Here is a 20,576-nt window from a genome sequence, read left to right as displayed (position 1 = left end):
TATATATTTCTATATAAAAAAATCTCTATTCATTGCACTGTTATGAGCGTTCAGGGGTTTCGTGAAAATAAATCACTTAATAACATAAAAACAAGAATTTTTGAATCTATATATTGGCCCTATCCAAACGACATTACTAAAATTTTAAGACACAAAACTTCTAAGGGCTTATCACCTATTCATGCGTTCATATGTAATAATCATGTAAACCTTTTAATTTTTGTCTCTATCAGTGAGAAATCATACCTTGCACAAATTGTTTGTCTCTTCAATTGTGTGTGTTCTAAACTTTAAGGGAAAAATATACCTCCTAGCCTCCTTAGTGATGAAACCCTAATTTATCTCTTCCTCACCCTATATTTAACGCATCAAAGATGTGGGCTTAGTGGGGTAGTGGGCTGGAGTTTAAAACCCACTAGAACTTATTTCTTTAGTCTCCAAGAAGCCCATAAAACATCTTTCTATTTTATATATTTATTTATTATTTTAACTGCTGCACTAAATTGTATGTACAAAATTTTAATTTTCTCACTTATTTTGTAGCACCACAAAATTGTCTAATCCCATCTTACTGTGCACACACATATAGTATCCCAACTCTAGTGATAATCATAAAAACAAAATTATTGGGGTCTTACAAAAATATACTTACACAAATTCTTAACAGAAAGGGCTCCCAAAAATATAAATAAGTAGTTATAGCCCGCGCGTTGCATAGTTTTATGAAAAAACTTATAAAATATATGTATAAATAATTATATATTTTAATAATTATTATAACAAAATAACTACTAATTTGTTAGTGACTTGAGGTATTATTAAAAATAATTTCAATGATTAAAAAATGTTAGAAGTATTTTTTTTCCTTTGGAAAATCTTTGAATACTTATTTGTACACTATGTTTTTAGAGTATCCTTGTTCTTCTTTGTCATTGTTCTTTATTAAAATCTTTGGACATGGTATTATAAAAATTGGTCACTTTTAAGAGATAGAACTATTCAAAGAATAATAACCTTTAATTTGTTCTAATTATAGAACCTATCATAATTTTTGCTTCCTATATGTTGCACGATTTTATACATAAATTCATATAATACAAAATTTATTTGAGAAACAAAAAGAAAATGAATAATTTGAATTGTAAGAGAGACACTACGTGTGAATGAAAAAAAAAATTGCAGAGCTCGACATATAGATCACACACCTTTCTTAGAATGCTTGGAATCTTTTATGACAAACCTAGAAAACAAAATCAAGAAAAAAAAAATTAAACTGAGTTAAAAAAAAATAAAAAAATTAAAGCATATAGATTGTAAAATTGCATATGAGTCTATGACCATTTAATACCAGGCTTTAAAATTAAAAAAAGAAAAAAAAAATTTCTATAAAGAGCTATCGTTTCCACTTTGATTTTACTACTTTAGTCAAATAAGTTCCATAATCACAAGGAAAAAAAAAAACCTATTTTATAATGATGGTCCAAAATTTTGCAATTTAAAACCAAAAATATAAAAAGATTAACGAAGAATTTGTTGGGAATAGAAAATTATACTAATAATTAGCGAAAAATATTAATTAATGTTGCAAATGGATACATAATTCTATGCACATTTTACATAAATAAATGCTGATATTCAAAATAAAAATGAAAAGTAAAAAGGGAACAACATGAATAAATCATACTTGACAAAATTTATTTCATTTTGCTTGATAAATTATATAAAATAAATCCTATTGACTTAGTTTTAGTGTATTTAAATGATCTAGAAAAATAATGAAGAATATAATTTTGAGTCTAATCATATCTAGCAAAATAATAAAGCATTCAAAATATTGAAAGACAATTTAAGTTCATATATGCTTGCATGAGATACGTACCTGTCCATAGTAGCAATGGAAGCTTTATCTTTGAGATGAAGAATCAATGTAATGCTAATAAAAAATAAATAAATAAAAAAAAATTAAAAAAGAGAGAGAGAACTTGGTTGAATTTTTTTTTTTTTATATATATATAAATGATGCAAAAATTCATATCTACAATAAAAACCTATCAATTAAAAGGGCCATTGATGATAAAAACTATGCAATATTTTTTGAGTCAGTCAGAGCAACAAACATACATGTATCAAACTCATAACACAGATAGGAACATAAAAATCCTATGCATCCAATAATCTACATCTAACCCCATCAATTCTATGCATCGGTATGAAAATAATAATAACAAAGTAATGCAAATCCAAGAACCAAAAACAAAAGAAAATATGGAAGACCTTCAAACTCCGGAGGAAGAAGCCTAAGTTTAAAAACCCCATTAAAGTATTCAACTTTTACCACAATAAGAAACATAAACAATAAAAATATATCAATAAGTATATGAAAAATTGACAATCGCAATCAAATTCAAAAATCAAAGGGAAGAACATGTTAGTCTCACTATTCATTGGACTGTTTCTATAAAGAAAAATATAGAGGAAAAAAAAAAAAAAAAAAGAGAAAACAGTTCTTTCAAAAAATCGCCCAAACCTAAGCCTAAATCAAAACAAATTCAATCATAATCTAGATAAAAAAAAATTATTATAAAAAAAATACCGCCACAACTGGAGGGAAAGCATTCAAGTGCTTCTCGTTTGCTTGCTTTATAGATTCACACAAAAGACATAAGCTTAATGGCATATATAGATTGAGAGAGAGAGCGATATATAATGATTGACCTGAGGTATATATAGATTAGAAGATGGATTGATCTGAGGTAATCTGAGACTTCTATACATTGCCTTAATGGCATGTTTGGATGTTTAAAAAAAGAGGGGAGTAGAGTAGAGAGATGGAGAGTAATCCAATTACCTTGTTTGAAAGTTTTTTAAGAAATGAGGAGGAGGGGTTTGGAGGGGTTTCAACTCCTCTAACCCCTCATTTTTTATTCCCCAAAATTTGAGAAATTTGGAGGAAAAGTAGAGTAGATAAATTATTGTCCAAGTAAATTCCCTAATTTACCTTTTCTAACAAATTAATCATAGATCAATGTTGCAAACCCATTTTCAAATAGGGGTAAATTTTTCTATTTTAATCATTTCCTCTCCTCCATCATAATTTTTAAAACATCCAAACAAGGGGAAGAGCTAATTATTCCCTTCCCCTTACTAATTTTAAAAACATCCAAACAATGTGGAGGGAAAGCATTCCCTTCTACTCTCCTCCCCACTACTCTTCCCCCCTCTACCCCCCTCTACTCTCTTCCCTCTCTAAACTTCCAAACAGGCCATCGTACATTTTGTTTTTTTTTAATTGAATTCAAACACTTGGATTCATTAATGATTGACCAACAAAACGTAAATAATATTATGTTTTCTAAGTATAATTAAATTATCATTCCCCCTTAAGTTTATCTGGGATGATAATAATTCATAATTCTTAACAACCTGACCAGCTTTATATGCCAGCAACGTATAAAAGCTAAAATCAACAATTACTTATTAGCTGACAACAATCAGATGCTTTTCACGGGGAAAAAAAATCAGATCCTAAAATCATGGACTCAAACTAAAATAAAGGAGCAAACAACCAAGGACTCCGTTGGATAAAACATCCTAAGTACATTCTTTTTTGTTTTTTAAAGCCGACAAAAACAATGGCAATTTCGTGGCAGACTTCTCCTCCTAGCTAGTATTAGGATACAAACACTCCATTAATGTCATTTACAATATTAATATTATAGTATTAATATTTATTTAATTATGATGAAAGACAACCTGCAAAAATGACAAATTTAACAAAAAGAAAAATATTATCCCTTAATTTAAGAAATATATCCTAACAAATAAAAAGGTAATGTTAATCTAATTTTACTTAATGATAAGAATGAATTAGAGTTCTAGTAGTATACTATTCTTTTTTAGTTCTTTAAAAATCTAAAAATTTAATCATATATATTCTACAACTTTTAACATAAAACCGTGCAACGCACGGGCCTTCAACTAGTATATGATATACCTAGATTATAATGGAAGATTTTAAATTAGAATGTAATTTAAAATAAATTAAATATATATTTTAGAATAATAATGTATAAAATTGCGAGATACCAAAAACTTATGTGACTTAATATTATAGAGTCAATGTGCCAAAAGTCAAACGGTTTCATATATATATATATATATATAAAATCTCAACTTAAGATCTTCGCTTCATGAATTCTCTTTATCATCATGATTCATGCCAAAACACAAATTGATTTTTTTTTTTTGTTATAGATTATAGATATAATGGATTCTCTATTCATCAGGGTAAAAAGAAAAAAAGGTTCATGTTTGCTGTTGGGCCTAAATAAATGTGTGGTAGCAAACCGAATCCTTTGCATGCAAAAGATTTGCCTCCCATGAAATAATTTTAGCAATAACGGGGCCAGCACGAGCCCAAGTTTTAGCAATAACGGGGCCAGAACCAGCCCAAGATTTGTTGCTTGCCAACGCATGTCCATCTTGAGTTTTGACAATAGATCCTGCTATTAAATTTTTTTTTTTGTTTGTTTTACTGAATCGTAAATTATTATTGAAAAGAAACAGCCAAAAAACAGTACAACCAAGATAAAACTACACAAACTAGCTGCCCTAAGCAGAAAGCAAAAACAAAAGACAAAACATGAAGCAAAATTACTTTTAAGGCCTCTCTGAGACTGAGAGCACTATGCTAGAAACACAGTGAGGAAGATTCCTCGGACTTGAGAAGCCAAAATTGTTAGATGTCATCACGTAAGAATTTGCATATCTACTTTATTCTAATACTCCTATCTAATATCTAATTCTAATTTGATCTATTCGATATTTTAGAATTTAGATCCATCTTTAGCAGTAGCCAAATCAAATTCCTTGACCTTGCTATCAGTGCTGTTAGTGATGACCCTAATATCCACCTGCCTTTTATTATGCACAAAAACCACTATAGGCAGCAAAATGTTTGATAGTTTGTTGGTTATATTTTTATGCACAAAAACCACTATGAGCTGTTTTCAGCTTCCTAAAAGTTTATGTGATGAGATTGAAAGCATGATGAGAAGGTTTTGGTGGGGTCAGCGGGGTTAGAAATCTAGGATTGCTTGGGTGAGTTGGAGGAAGTTATGCAAATCCAAGCTTAAGGGTGATAAGATAATAAAAATAAAGTAATCTTTTACTCATTTTTTTTTTTTTTTTTTTATAAACAAAGTAACCTTTTACTTTAAGTTATATAATGAATGCATATTGTGTAAGATTAAGTTTCTATAAATAACATTCTCAAAAAAAAAGTTTTTATAAATAAATAAAATCATATATAAGTCCAAAATTAATTAATGAAATGGAATATGGTAGAGAACTATGCAACTAATATAAAAGGAGATGCCTAAAAAAATATAAAGGGAGTTTGCATAATTCAAGCTCAAGTGCATATTTAAATGAAAAACCTTGCCTAAAAAAAAAAAAAAAAACCTTGAATTCAATAATTAAAAAAAAAATAATAATTGAAAGCATATTTAAGTAGTAACCTCAATGTAATAATTAAGAATTATGAACAACCCAAATTACTAAACATTGAAAAATAAAAGTAGATAAACTTACATAATAATTGAATTTTTGTCTTTGAAAGTGAGGTAGGAGGCACCTAATTTCACCCTATCAAAACAAAATATGAGATATAAACTTCAAGAAATTATTTTGTGAAAACTCAATACCAAGAGTATTGTTTGATCGAGTTCATCGAAACCTCTCCCTGAAAAAAATAAATAAATAAATAACAAATAACCCTAAAAAAGATTGATACTTGGAAGTTCAAAATATTAATAAATAAAAAAAAATCATGAATCTGGCCTTATTATTTATAGTGACTTGAAAGTCTAAAAATGAGAGTTAAGGTATAATAAAACTATTATCCATAATCATTCTTATATTTATCCAACAAACAAAATTTTAATCACGATAAACTTCAACCAAAAAATAAAAGTTGATAAGAAGTTGTTTCTATTTAAAACAATAATTTTAAGTTATGAAGAAGTTGATATAAGCAAAAAAAAGAAGAAATTAAAATTAAAATCCAATACCATAAAAATCAATTTGTTAACGTTAATTACAAATTTTTATTTTCTGTTATACCATAAAAATCATGTTCTTAATTAAAGTTATTAGTTTTTTTTTATCAAATAATATGATATTTGTGAGTACCTAGGATGTACGGATCTTCGGGCCAAAGACTTTTTTGCCTTGTAGCCTTTTACACTGCATCCTCGGCATGTCCTTCAACGTCCTAGGACGTCTTCGGACGGCTTCGCAACGTCCTAGGCATGCATGGCAACGTCCTAGGCATGCTTGGCAACGTCCTCGGACGGTGTCCTAGGAGTCCCACATCGAAGGAAAACCCCCCCACTTGCTGCCTTATAAGCTGTGAAGCGAAGAGAGTAGTGTACCATCAGTTTAGTTATTCGAATAACTATAAACCGATGGTACACTACTCCCTTTGCTTCACAGCTTATAAGGCAGCAAGTGGGGGGTTTTCCTTCGATGTGAGACTCTTAGGACACCGTCCGAGGACGTTGCCAAGCATGCCTAGGACGTTGCCATGCATGCCTAGGACGTTGCGAAGCCGTCCGAGGACGTCCTAGGACGTTGAAGGACATGCCGAGGATACGGTGTAAAAGGCTACAAGACAAAAAAGTCCTTGGCCTGAAGATCCGTACATCCTAGGTACCCACAATAAAAATAACTATAAACCGATGGTACACTACTCCCTTCGCTTCACAGCTTATAAGGCAGCAAGTGGGGGGGTTTTCCTTCGATGTGGGACTCCTAGGACACCATCCGAGGACGTTGCCAAGCATGCCTACGACGTTGCCATGCATGTCTACGACGTTGCGAAGCCGTCCGAGGACGTCCTAGGACATTGAAGGACATGCCGAGGATGCGGTGTAAAAGGCTACAAGGCAAAAAAGTCCTTGGCCTGAAGATCCGTACATCCTAGGTACCCACAGACATAATTACTAATTTTTTATCTTCTAAAAATTTTACAAATTTGAAAGATATAAGAATAAAATATAATCCAACAATAGATTTTTTTCAAAATTCACAACCAATAAAAAGATATTAAGTAAAGTTGTAGCCTTAAACTATAATCAAGTTTTTTGCTAAATTTTGTTCAATGTAAAATTTAATTTATTCGATATTTGTAAGAAATTAAATTTTATAAGGATATGGTATAAAACCCAAGTTTTACACCTTCTAATTTCATTGTCAATGTCCAACGGCTTTACAATGGAGCAACTTGCAATGAAGGTTGGGGAGAGAGATCAAATTAGAAAGAAGGAGAGTGAGAAGTTTTTTTAAAAGATTTTTTTTTTTTAATTAAGAAGCTTAAAAATACCAAAATGCCCTTAGTTTTTGGGTGACTGAATTTTTAACCAAATGACTACATTGAATAATCATTAAAGTTATAAGACTAAGGGTCCGTTTGGCAAAAATTATTTTTGCCAACTTATTTTATTATTCAATTTTTTTTTTACTATTCATGGGTCACGCTGCACTTTTTGGTACTATTCATGAATCCTATTGTACTATTTCAACTAACTTATACATTTATCTATAATATTTTTAGCAAAAAATTTTCAGTTTCAACAAAATACGCAAATCCCAAACAGACTCGAAAATAATCAAATTTAAAATTATAAAACTGAAATAAATTTTGCATAAAGTTAAATGGTGAATTTTGTAATTTAGCCTTTTTTTTTTTTTAAGCCAATTTCAATATAATGCAAAACCATTTTTGTGTATTAGTCCATCATGTGATTAACTAAGTCATACAAGAAATCTACTTATATTGATTTTAATCATCCATTTCACGAGTTACCAAAACTATGTACGTATTTGCGGTACGTTTAATATCCTGATGTATAAATTATATACTCTGTAAGTACATAACCAAAACCATGTAACACCCAAAGTGCCGAACCTTTTTTTTTTAAGTGATTGTCTTACGAACTTTTGGGACAGCAAACATAGGTAACTATTACATAACTTGAGATATATACATAAGACAGTGTCGATAGCATTCATCTTTTAAGCTTTCATCTCATTTAGCAACTCACAGAAATTTTAATATCACAGCAAGATAATTTGGATGAAGGAATTGCACAGTTGAAAGCTTGCAAGTCATTTGGATGTTCCTTGGCAGACATCTTGGCAACGATGCAGTAGCTGATAGAATTGACATTATTTCTATGTCGCTTGGTTTCTACCAGTCACTCTGCGTCTTTCCATGCCATGAGAAAAGGCATCTTGACTTCAAGTTCGACTGGAAACTTAGGGCCTCAGACATTAACCCTCTCCAAGTATGCACCTTGGATATTAGCTGTTGCCGCCAGCAACAATGACAGGAAATTTGTTGCTCGAATTTGCTTGGCAATGGACAAGTGTACACTGTGAGCTTTTGATTGAAGTTATTCCATGAAAAAGATAGCATTTCAATACAGTATTCTTTAATAATACCATACTAGTTTTTTGAATGATCTAAGAAGGACCTCTCCATTAATAGCTTCAACTTCAACGAAAAATCATTTCCCTTGATTTAGGCAGGAGATGCTGCAAACTATTCTGCAGGTGCTGACAGATTGACAAACGATGGGTAAAAATATGAAGCTTGTCCTTGATCTAGAGAAGTTAAAAAACCTTCACACAAACTTATGAAGCAATTCTTGAATGTTCTTATCTACATAATTAGATGACAGCATGTCGACCAACATGGTTGCAACCAACAAATATACATACACCTTATAGATTGACTAGCAAAGTCTTAATAAGTAATTCTTGAAGTGCTTTATCTGCTAGATTTGCAGATAGCAAGTCAACCAACATGGATGCAGTGGTTGCATTTGCTGAAAAACCCTTGTCATCCATTATCTTAATAAGTTCCATAGCCTTTGCTGTCTCATTTTGTTGCAACAACCCATGGATGATTGTGTTATATGTTCGATCATCAAGAGAGAAATGGTTCCCATCCATTTTCTCTAGCAGCTCACTCGCTTTATCAATTAGCCCCTCTTTGCAAAACCCCTTGATCATTATATTGTAAGTCGGAACATCAGGTTGCAATCCTTTTGCAAGAAGACTATTAAAGATTTCTCTTGCAATTGTAAATTCCCCGACATTGCACATACTGTCAATCAAGATGTTGTAAAACACAATATTGTGGTCCAACTTTTTGTCTTCCATCTCTTGAAACAATGCCAACGCCTCCCCAATTCTTTTGTTCTTACAAAGGCCATTCAACAAGATAGCATAGGTTTGGGGACTTGGAAGTTGGCCACATGCCTACACCTTATGAAATAGGACTAAAGCAGCCTTGTGTCTCTCCACTCAACAAAACCCACCTATAAGGGTGCTGTAAGTCACAACATTTGGAGTTACTCCCTTGTTGGACATTTCACGAAAGAGATTCATTACCTCATCAATTCCTTTCTTTTTACAAAATCCATTAATCAATGTGTTATAGCTAACAACATTAGGTGAACAACTCCTCTCAACCATCATGTTCAATGCTTTGATGGCATCCTTCAATTTGTTTTGCAAACAGTAACCATCAATTAGAGAATTGTAAGTGATTGTGTTAGGCCTAATTCCTCTTTCAATCATCACATCAAAAACTTCTTTTGCGTCTGTCAGCATTCCCTTTTTGCAAAGTGTGCCCACCAATATATTGAAGGTATACACATCTGGCATGATCTTCTTTCGCACCATCTCATTCAACAGAGTAGTAGCCTCTCTCCACCGGCTGAAATTGCATTGGCCTTGAATTAAGGAATTGTAAGTGAAAAGATCCGGCTGAATGCCTTTACTCATCATTTCAGTCAAAAGATTCAAGGCCTCAGTTACCAACCTATCCTTACATAAACTGTCAATAATTGTGTTATACGCTGTCAAATCAAGCTCAAAATTCCCTTCTTCCATCTTCCTAAGCAACCTAATAGCCATACTAGTCTGTCCAATCTTACACAGAGCATTTAGCATCGTTCCAAAAGTAATTGCATTAGGCTTATACCCATTCTTCTCCATTTCTTCTACCAACCTCACAGCTCCAGCAATGTTACCTTGAAGACACAGCCCCTTGACAAGGGTGTTTAGAGTAACAGAGTCTGGGTGATAACCAAGTTTCAAAATTATTGCCAAGACAGAAAACCCAAAATCTAGACGGTTCAAATGGCAGAAGCAGTTAATCAAAACATTGAGAGTATAAACATTGGGAGAGACTCCGAATGATTCGATTCGTTTAATTAGAGAACTGACTACTGGGTAATGCTTCATTCTTGCAATGCCACCCAACACGTGACTAAAATCGGCAATGGAAGGCAAAGGGCGCGTGTGAAGCATTTTATCAAACAAGTCTAAGGCATCATCAACATTCCTAAAGCTTCTAGATTTACACTGATCTCTAACAGGTTTCAAGAATTGATTTTGATTGTGATTGTGATTGTGATTCGGGGTTTTTTTAGCACTAGCAGCAGTAGGAGTAGAATAACAATAAGAACGAAAACAAGTTTGGGAAGAACGAAGCAGCGTACCCATTTTCTTGAATATCCAACAAACAATTCGACAGCGAAAATCAGAACGAAACGAAGAATCAGTTCGGGTCGGGTCGGTCGGTTTTGAGGGCAGTTTCCTTAAACTAAGCTACCGATCAGTTATCTCATGGTGAGAGAGCATAAGTGCCAAACCTTTGATTAGTATGAAACATGCATCTCCTTTCACATGCACAAAAGGTAGGGAATCACTGCGTTGATTTACTGGCTGAAAATGGTTTTATCTTGGGTAGTACCACTTTGTTATTTTCTGGATCTACTCCATCCATTGTAAGCCAATATATATATATATATATATTAAAAGGTAAAACTAGAAAATCTAATTATATTTTAATTAGATTTTTAATTTTGCACCACATGTTGTATTTAATTTTTAATTCTGTACCAAGTGAATTATTTATGTATTTATTAAAAGTCAAAGTTGAAAAAAAATTCAATTAGATTTTAAATTATATTTCAATTAGTTTAGTCTAATTTTGCCTCATATGTTTCATCTAACTTAAGTTTTTAAATTTTTGTACCAAATGAGTTAATTCAATATAAAAATTGAAAAATTAGAGTTTAATTTTGCACCAAATGTCCCATCTAATCTAAGTTTTTTAATTTTTGTATCAAATGAGTTAATTCAATGTAGAATATGAATAGCCCAATATAAATAAACCATAAAAAATTTAATCATACATCTAACTTTATATATAAAATTAGAGGAAGAAAGAGTTTGAATGATTTTATATTTAACAACCATTTTTTGTGTAACTTAAAATAATTCAAATTTATAAGTCATCTATATATATATATATATATAACCAAAGTCTTTAAAGCTCTCACAATTTTCCACATCATCACTATTTTCTTTTTCTTTTTATTTTAGATTCGTTTTTATTTTAGATTTTGTATCTTATATAGAATCCACCAGAAAAACAATAGACAAAAGATTGAATTTTTATTAATATCAATAATATTGAAAAACGTAAACAAACTTGGAGGCCTATTTAAGGGCTCCATAAAACTTGATGGACAAGAAAATATATTCTAAAATAAGCCCTAATTAATACCTAACCATAATAGGAACCAAATTTGACCTAAAAAACATTAAAAGAACCTAAAAACAAGGAAATAAATCACCTAAACCTAAAATAACGTTTTTGCATAAAAATACCAAAATTAAATTACAAAAATTAAATTGTAAATTCTATCCTACATCAACTTATCACAAAAATCATCATCTATATTTATTATTATTATTATTATTATTATCTATATATTCTATATAAAACTGAAGCCTTTAAAGCTCCCACAATTTTCCACGTCACCATTATTTTCTTTTTCTTTTTATTTTAGATTCTTTTTATTCTAGGTTTTATATCTTCTTATATTTATTAGTGTTACAATAGTTTTGTTTAAGTAAAACTCTATTAGATATATTTTGTTGGCCTCTCCAAAGTTTATCATATCATTATTATTATCTATATATAATATAAAATTGAAGATTAAAATTTAATTATAATTTTTTAAGATACCTCACGTTAGAATTAAAAAAAAAAATGACCAACTTTAGGTTTCAAATAAAAAAAAAAAACTTTAGGATTAAGAAAAAAAGAGAGAGACTCCTGGTAGGACTCTCTTTTCTCTCCTTAAAACCCGAGCAATTACTATCTCAAAACCCTAAACTCAACTTCACTTTAAGATTAAAAAAATTAGAAGGAGAGAGACTCATGTAAAAAAAAAAAATTAAAAAAAAAAACGTAGGTTTTGTCTTTTTTATTTGCTTTCATATGTACCTGAAATTTTCATTCTATCTTATTGTTTTATTATGTTTAGAATTGATTTTCTTCTAAGTATTTGGGTTAATCTCTATATTTTGATAGTGTTTTTATGGGTTTGGTTTTTGGGTTGAAATTCTAATAATTATTTTATATTGTATATGGCAGATGAAGCATCTTTATTTTTTGGAGAAAAATCAAAGCTGCAACCTATGTCTTCTAGCCCAAGGTGTGGTAAATTTTTATTTGGGTTCATGTGATTTTTTGTTTTTTTATAAAATTTGATTTTTGGTTGATTAATTATTTGTTTGGATTAATTTCAATTAATTATTTATTTGGATTCAACGTAAAAGATAATGGAATTAGGTGTTATAAATTTGATAATGTTCCATGTTTTGAATTGTTTATATTGTTAAGACTCCTGGTAGGACTCTCTCTTCTCTCCTTAAAACCCTAGCAATACCATCTCAAAACCCAAAACTTAACTTCACTTTAAAATTAAAAAAAATAAGAAGGAAAGAGACTCACGTAAAAATAAAAAAAATAAAAAAAGGTGGTTTTGTCTTTCTTATTTGCTTTCATATGTGCTTGAAATTTTCATTCTATCTTATTGTTTTGTTATGTTTAGAATTTATTTTCTTCTAAGTATTTGGGTTAATCTCTATATTTTGATAGTGTTTTTGTGATTTGGTTTTTGGGTTGAAATTTCTAATAATTATTTTATATTGTATATGACAGATGAAGCATCTCTATTTTTTGGAGAAAAATCAAAACAGCAATCTATGTCTTCAACCCAAGGTGTGGTAAATTTTTATTTGGTATATTATATATGAATTTTTTGAATTTGAAGGGTTTTGTTTGGTTTTGAAGTAGAATTTGGGGATTCTATAAAATTTGGAAGCTTTAAGTTTTGGGGTTTTTGGTATTTGCGTCTTAGTAGGTTGATCTTAATTCTTTACCTTATATGTTTTTGCTTTATTGAGAATTTTTATTTGGGTTCATGTGATTTTTTGTTTTCTTAATTAAAGTTTTGATTTTTGGTTGATTAATTATTTGTTTGGATTAATTTCAATTAATTATTTGTTTGGATTCAACGTAAAAATAATAGAATTATGTGTTATAAATTTGATAATGTTCTATGTTTTGAATTATTTATATTGTTATTACTACAACTAAATAAGATTTGTTTTATCTTTGTAGTTTATATCAGTTTTGAGTGTGTGTGTATATATATAACTTTTGGGATTTTGCTTTATTAATTTAAGAATTGTAAATTACTTTGTAGGTTTCAGTAACTATGCACCTGCAGTGAGACATTGACAATATAAGCATATATATATGGTATTAACATTTTATAAAAATCTTTCTTACAATCCAATAACATTCTATGTTAGACAACACTTCTAAACTATAGAAAAGCATAGAAGTTAAATATTTATTTCCATTATATTTTATTTAATTATGACAGTTTTTTTTTTTTTAAACGCTAACTAGCAAAATGTAATATGCATATTATTAACCTAATTTTCTATTTCTAAATTTCTTAAATTTTATTATATCAATCTTTTTTTCTTTTAAATTCTTGGTGGGCAAATCAGTCTCTCACTAATTCTTTTACCTTAACGTGATGTTGGTTAATTGTCCTTTTATTTAACTATTCCGTGCATCGCACGGGTTAGTGACTAGTTTATATAATATACTATGACTATATGTGGTCCATTACTAACTAAGCAATAAAGCCAAAACTTAGAAAAAATCCAATTAGAATAAAAATTGAATTTTGCTTTTGTTGGANAAGCACAAGTTTCATACTAGTTATCAGTGATGCCAGAGGCTAGAGGTGTAGTTTACTCAAACTATTAACTTCAGTTATAATTTTTTTTCCCTTAAACTTATGGTAATTTAATGCACCTTTTTAACCAAGAAAATAAAAATAACAACTTTATAGTCTTCCATTCTTTAATTTGTAGTTTTGTACTATCCCCGTAACATCCATGAACTATACATTTATAAATACAAACTATTATAAATAAAAAGCTACCACGCACCCTTAGTATGGTGGTCACTCTACAAGTATAAACACTTGTGGGGTGGGGAGGGGTAAGGGCCGGGGTTCAAGTCTTCAGGAGGGAGTTTCACACACATGTACACTTAGATTAGGTTAAAGTAAAAATTCTATCTTATATCAAAAAACTATTATAAATAAAAAGCTTATACACTATTCGGGAAAAAATTATAATCTAGCAAGTTTTCTACTTAAGGTAATTGTAAAGTAAAACCAAGTTGGCCAAAACAAAGGAACAAGTTTTCTCCAATTTTGCTGCGATGGTCCATATCCCATGCTGTCCATATTCCCTTGTAGGGAAACAAGTTCCAGCTTCTGTTGGATTAGGTAGTCAACAAGAAGAATCCCATTGCCCAGCCTTAGGAAAACAAATTTCGGTTTGTGAAAAGCCACAAGCAAGGGAACGTGAGCATACCTTTGATACCAATATCTACCCTGGTGCAAAATGAGGTGACAGGAGCTCAACAAGTCTGGATACCAATGGTGCAGTAACATGAAACTCACACTATGCCTTACAACCCAGCGTGGAGACATTATCCCAGCTATGGACACAATCTTCAAGGTAGGAGGTTTGAGTGCGATGATTACCGAATAGCAACATACCATTTGAACAAGCAATAAACGAACAATCACTTGGAACCAGTGCATTCCCTTTACATTTATCAGAAGAAGTCATATGTATCAGAGATGATGTAGGTAAAAATGCATGTTCTAATTCACATTCAATTATGCAGAAGCCTAACAAAGACGATAAATCCATTTCTTCTAATTTGATGTTTCTCTTCCTTAAAAGTTCCTTAAAATAAGAACTAAAAATAATCTCACGCCACTTTTTGGAAACTCTTCTAAAATCATACAACACACGGCACTAGTAATCAAAGCAGGATCTCAGTGAGAAGTTCATCAGTCAAAAACACATCCATTTATTTGCTTGTCTTGTGTGGCATTCTCAAAAGTACACATGTTATGTGTGCTTTCTCGACTGGCGTTGTTGGTGTTGTTACTGTTCTTCAGATATAGATAGATAGGCCCTTTTTGGTTAAGAATCAGCACTTTGTAACTTGGTTATTTATTTGGTATCAGCTTATAAGCTAAGCTTTTAGCTTTTTGTGCAGCTTTTTAAAACCTCAACATTTTTCCTTATTTTCTCACTTTTTCAGGCGATACAAGGTCTCAACTTCTTTCTCTCTCTCTCTCTCCAACCCGAACCACTACTCTCCTCTCTCTGACTCACTCTTTCATAGTCTCTCTCCTGAGAAGGTGGTGCGTGGGTTTGGTGGTTTAGGTTTGAATTCGATGGGTGTTGTTTCAAATCTGCACTATCTGGATGTTTGGGTTGGCTGTGAATAGTTGTGGGTGGTGGTTTGCATTGGTTGTGGGTTATAGTTTGCCATGGGTTTTTTGAATTAAGGTTTTCTGTGGGGGTGAATTTGCTATGAGGTGGTTGTGGCTTCTAATGCGGTGGTGGTGGTTTTGCTGTGGATTTTTTTGGGTTTTGTTGCTGCGGGTTTTGGCATGGGTTTCTTTTGGCTTGTTAGTTGGCTGTGGTAGTGGCTGTGTTAGAACCACAACCAGGATCTGGTTTAATATATAAGCTAGCAAAGGAGGAAGGTCTAAGGAGGATAAAAAAATAAAAATAAAATAACTTCTACAACTGATCATAACGATTCAAAATCTATAACCCTAATTCAGGATTCGAATCCACCACGAGGCCTTGCAAGTTATTACTGTATTTATATTGTTAGTCATCAATCAATTACACAAGTACAATTTCTATAAAGGAATTGGGATTAAGAATTAATCATGTAATTGAACATGGGGGAAAATTTGTTCATATATGAAACTAGAATAAATATAAAAAAATCAAAACAAAATCATGAAAACAATATTGAAAACTGAAATTAGCGAATATGAGAGGAAATTAGCAAACAGCGAATGAAATTCGTCGTGTAAGAAATTCCTCCACTAGAGTATAGTCCGTCCATATATCTATACTACTATTTAAGGGTCTGCACCTATTTGGACTGTATTTTTTTTGTTCCAAAATACTCCTATTTTCCTAAGTTTAAGTAGAGACAAAACTAAAAAATAATTTGGTAAAACTACATATTTTAACTCCCACTAAAACATTGCCAACAAAATAGGACCACTTCTTTTTTCTTTTTCTTTTTTTGTGATAAATAGGACCACTCTCTTGGTTAAACGTTTTCAGTTTTTTTTTTTTTTAATAGAATTTGTTTTCCCATCCGTCTCCTTAAATTTAGCAAATTATTAACATATACCTCTCCTTCTCTTTATCTTCGGTTACTTTTTTTTTTTTTTTAAGGAAATTATGTATGGTTAGTTGGTAACTTTAAAGAAAAGAAGCAAACTCTCTAACAAAATCAAGCAGGTTTTATTATTAAAAAATAAATAAATCAAGCACGTTTTTTCATATAAAAAAAAAATCAAACAAACGGGAGAACATGGAATAAAAGGAGAGGATGGTTACTGCATTATTGAAAAAAGTGTGGGGATAGAAAAGTGAAGTAAAAGGAGTTTTAATTAGATTTGATGGTTGGCAGAAAAATAAAGCACGTTTCAAGCACGTTTTGTTATTAAAAAAAATCAAGCATTTGTTTTTGTTTTTTTAATCTCAAAGAAAAAGAATCAAATTTAAAACAAAGTGATAGATCCAAATTCTAGGGGGTGGGACCGAGAATTCATTTTGGCAGAATTTCCACCGTGATGATGCTAAAGCCATTTTGCATGTACCATTGAGTTACAGAGATATATCTAATATAGTGGTATGGATTGGTGAGAAATCAGGTGAGTATTCTGTTAAGTCGAGGTATCGTGTGGCGCGAAAGGCATGGAGGGAATTGAACTGTGCTGAATGTTCTAGAGGAGCTGTGGGAGGGGAGATGTGGAAAACTCTATGGAAGCTAAAGGTGCCAAACAAGATTAAGGTCTTTGGCTGGCGAGCTTGCCGTAGCATTTTGCCAACTCAGGTAAACCTGTCCAAGAAGCAGATTATTGCAAATAACTGATGTGAAGCTTGGAAGATGGAACTAGAAACTGAAATCCATGCATTATGGAATTGTGGTGTGGCACAGGACATTTGGGCTGGCTACTCAGCTAGATTGCAGAAGAGCCATGTGGGTCCGGAGGATATGCTACAATTATGGGAGGAACTAATGGCTAGGCTCACTATTGATGAGTTAGAACTTTTCCTAGCACAGGCTTGGATAATATGGAATTGAAGAAATGCTTTGATCCATGGGAAACAGTTGCAGGCACCTGGTATTCTAAATAAAAGGGCTGCAGATTTTATGGAAGAATTTCGGCATGCTTAATCCCGCTTAGTCACAAGTCCGCCAAGCTCAAACCCGATTAGCTGGAGACCACCACCTCCAAACCGGTTCAAACTAAACTTTGATGCGGCGATATTCAAGGATGAAGAAGCTTCAGGATTTGGAGCTATTATTCGGAATGAACGTGGTGAAGTTATGGCTGCATTTTCAGGTAAGGAACCACCGGTGGCTTGCAGCGAGGAAGCTGAAACCCTTGCTTGTAGATGTGCAATGGAGTTTGCATTGGAGTGTGGTTTTAGGGAGATGGTGGTTGAAGGAGACAACCAATTGGTTATGACTGCGCTGGAGAGGAAGAGGAATCTGTCATCACGGGTTGGCCATATTCTGCAGGATGTGCTTTGTCTGCTTAATGGGTCTGGTTGGTCACAAGTACTATTTGCTAAAAGGAGCGCCAATACAATTGCCCACTTATTAGCTAGGCATGCAAAAAATGGGTCACATGATGTAATCTGGATGGAGGAATCTCCTCCACCTATAGTGCAAGCTTTGTACCTTGACTCTGTCTCCATTTAATGAATTATGAGGATATTTTCCTCTTCAAAAAAAAAAAAAAAAAGTTTTTAATAGTTTCCATCATGCATGCCTTTTACTAACTCACGTTCAAATCATTTACATAACTAACAAGCACCAACACTTCTCCTTGCTATAAAAACAACACAAACTTCTCCTCCCTCAAACCGTTTCCAACAACACAAAGCAAATGTTGATGGTGAATCCTTATCAACATCTCCCTTTGTTTACGTTTATTTACTTTTATCTCTATTTTTACTTAAATTTTTTTGCTTTTTCAACAAGAATCAACAAATCATATTAGGATTTTCATACCGGTAGACCAAGCCTTGGCATCTTCATCTACTCCATCAATGACTTAGTAGCCGACGACGTTAGACCATCATTTCTAACAAACTCAATCCCGGCCCTTCCTATCAAAAAAGAACCAAATCCCTTTTTTGTCTTCAGTGCATGTTTAAGATTTTCAACGCAAACAAACTCAATCCCTGTTTTGTTTTCAGTGCATGTTTAAGATTTTCACCGCAACAAACCCAATCTCTCACAATCCAAATAATGCTTAAGATTTCCACGTAGATTTTCTGAAAAGTAGTAGAGCGATATCTTTATTCTTTACACTGGACAGAGATTTTCTAATTTTTTTTTTCCCACTTTGCTTATGATATTTCTGTATGAGATTCTTCTTTTTATTATTTTTTAATAACCTTCTGTATAAGATTCATAACATTGTGATATGCCATGTCGCGGTTGACATTGTGTGCCTAATACAATCATGTATAGAAAACATGGTACATGTTTGTTTATTCATACAAAACATAGACGAATGCCATTTTTTTTTTTTTTTGATACCGAAAAAGGGAGAAAGCAACCCAACATATTACACAACAGCTGGATTAAACCAGCTACAGTTAAGAGGCACTTGACATGCCAAGTTAGCAACTGACCAAACAGAATTAACAACAAGCTTAGGCACTAAATACACATCATAGCAAAGTCCATTTTGGTTCAAAAAATCTAAATCAGCTAGCCTGATCTGTTGCAACCAGTTTGAGGTCTTCCTGTGCTGAAGTAGATGGACTAAATGCCTACTGGTACCTAGAAACAAAATATAATGGAAACCATGGTTTTTAGCTTTGAGCGCAGCTTCTACCATAGCATCCAACAGCGCCCCACCTGTTTCAACCCTTTCAACAAAACCAATCATCTGACCCATTTGTTCAGCCAATTCAGGATATTGATACTCAAGGGGTAAGCCATGTAACTGAACCCAAATAGACACATAATTAAGATGAAGTCTGTTCACTACCAGATTAGGCCTCCATTTTTCCAGGACCAGAAGGGCACCATCAACAGCCCACGGACCTTCAGCACACATATCCTCTAAATCTTCAACCTTTTCAAAATGGATCAAGTAGAAAAAAGAATCTCTACCTACAACAGTAGCCACACCTCTGATTCGCCATGCACTATTGATAAGTTGTTGTAGATACGCAATAGAGAACTTCCTGTAATCCAGAATAAAACCAAAGGCACAGTGACTCCAAAACTCTCTTTGCATGTCAATATTTTCATGATCAGCCTCTAGAACAGGCCCATGTCTAACAAAAGGGGCATCATCATCTTCACTACCTAGTGAATCCGAGTTAGAATCTTCAATGAAAGGGCCAGAGCTTACCTTTGACCCACTACTTTCAGACCATCCAAAATTACGAGCTGCAAAAGGGTCCCCCATGTATACTTAGAAAAGGAACCGCAGCACAACGACAAAAACCGTGAGTCAAAGCACACAGCACAGTCTCCACAAGAGGCCAAACCGAGAAAAGAAGGAGAAGAAAAGAAAAAGTGAAGATCAGGAACAAGGCAAAGTCAAGGAAAGGATAAAGAAAGGAGCAAAAGAGTAAAGTAAAAGGAGTGCACAATAACCCACATAGTGGAACTGAAGGTTGACACAGTAAAAGAAGCAAGATGAGGTACAGAGAAAGTGAGTGATGGGAATAAAGGTTAGGAAAAGATGTGAAGTGGATTATTTTGGGTAAAGGTACGGGCAAAGTTTAAACGGAAAGAGAGCAATTTTTTTTTTGCAAAACACCTAAGTGGAACAAAACTCTGAAAACTAGAGAGAGAAGCTCTCATCTACTTGGGATATTAATTTCAAAGTTTTTTTTATATATATTTTTGTTACATATTTTACCAAAATGTGGAATTTGATATGTTTTGGTTGTTTAATTCTTTACATTAGTGTTTTCAAAAAAAAAATTACATTAGTTGCTCCTTCCCACGGTTGCTGGTGAAA

General features: G+C 32.4%; 2 protein-coding genes and 1 long non-coding RNA gene across 4 annotated transcripts; all 3 read right to left on the bottom strand.

The window, feature by feature from the left end:
* Nucleotides 1–1,045: 1,045 nt before the first annotated feature.
* LOC136069025 (uncharacterized) lies at nt 1,046–2,923 on the bottom strand. 2 transcript variants are annotated; one of them, XR_010630311.1, is made up of 3 exons: nt 2,849–2,923; nt 1,880–1,933; nt 1,046–1,240 (listed from the first exon to the last, which is right to left on the bottom strand). It is a non-coding gene; the product is annotated as an uncharacterized LOC136069025 (long non-coding RNA). The 2 variants fall into 2 exon arrangements; XR_010630312.1 differs by lacking the exon at nt 2,849–2,923 and adding an exon at nt 2,594–2,652.
* A 5,864-nt stretch (nt 2,924–8,787) lies between these two features.
* On the bottom strand, nt 8,788–9,228 carry LOC136069036 (pentatricopeptide repeat-containing protein At1g64100-like). The gene has a single exon (XM_065777096.1). The coding sequence runs from the start codon at nt 9,226–9,228 to the stop codon at nt 8,788–8,790; it is 441 nt and encodes a 146-aa protein (XP_065633168.1).
* Nucleotides 9,229–9,372: 144 nt separating this feature from the next.
* On the bottom strand, nt 9,373–10,578 carry LOC112040263 (pentatricopeptide repeat-containing protein At1g12775, mitochondrial-like). Its single transcript, XM_024073155.2, has one exon. It carries the CDS (start codon nt 10,576–10,578, stop codon nt 9,373–9,375), a length of 1,206 nt encoding a protein of 401 aa, XP_023928923.2.
* Nucleotides 10,579–20,576: the final 9,998 nt, after the last annotated feature.

This window comes from Quercus suber, unplaced genomic scaffold, assembly GCF_002906115.3.
Source record: "Quercus suber isolate HL8 unplaced genomic scaffold, Cork oak 2.0 scaffold_148, whole genome shotgun sequence".
NCBI classification, from domain to species: domain Eukaryota; kingdom Viridiplantae; phylum Streptophyta; class Magnoliopsida; order Fagales; family Fagaceae; genus Quercus; species Quercus suber.
This window is presented reverse-complemented; position numbering and strand designations above follow the sequence as displayed.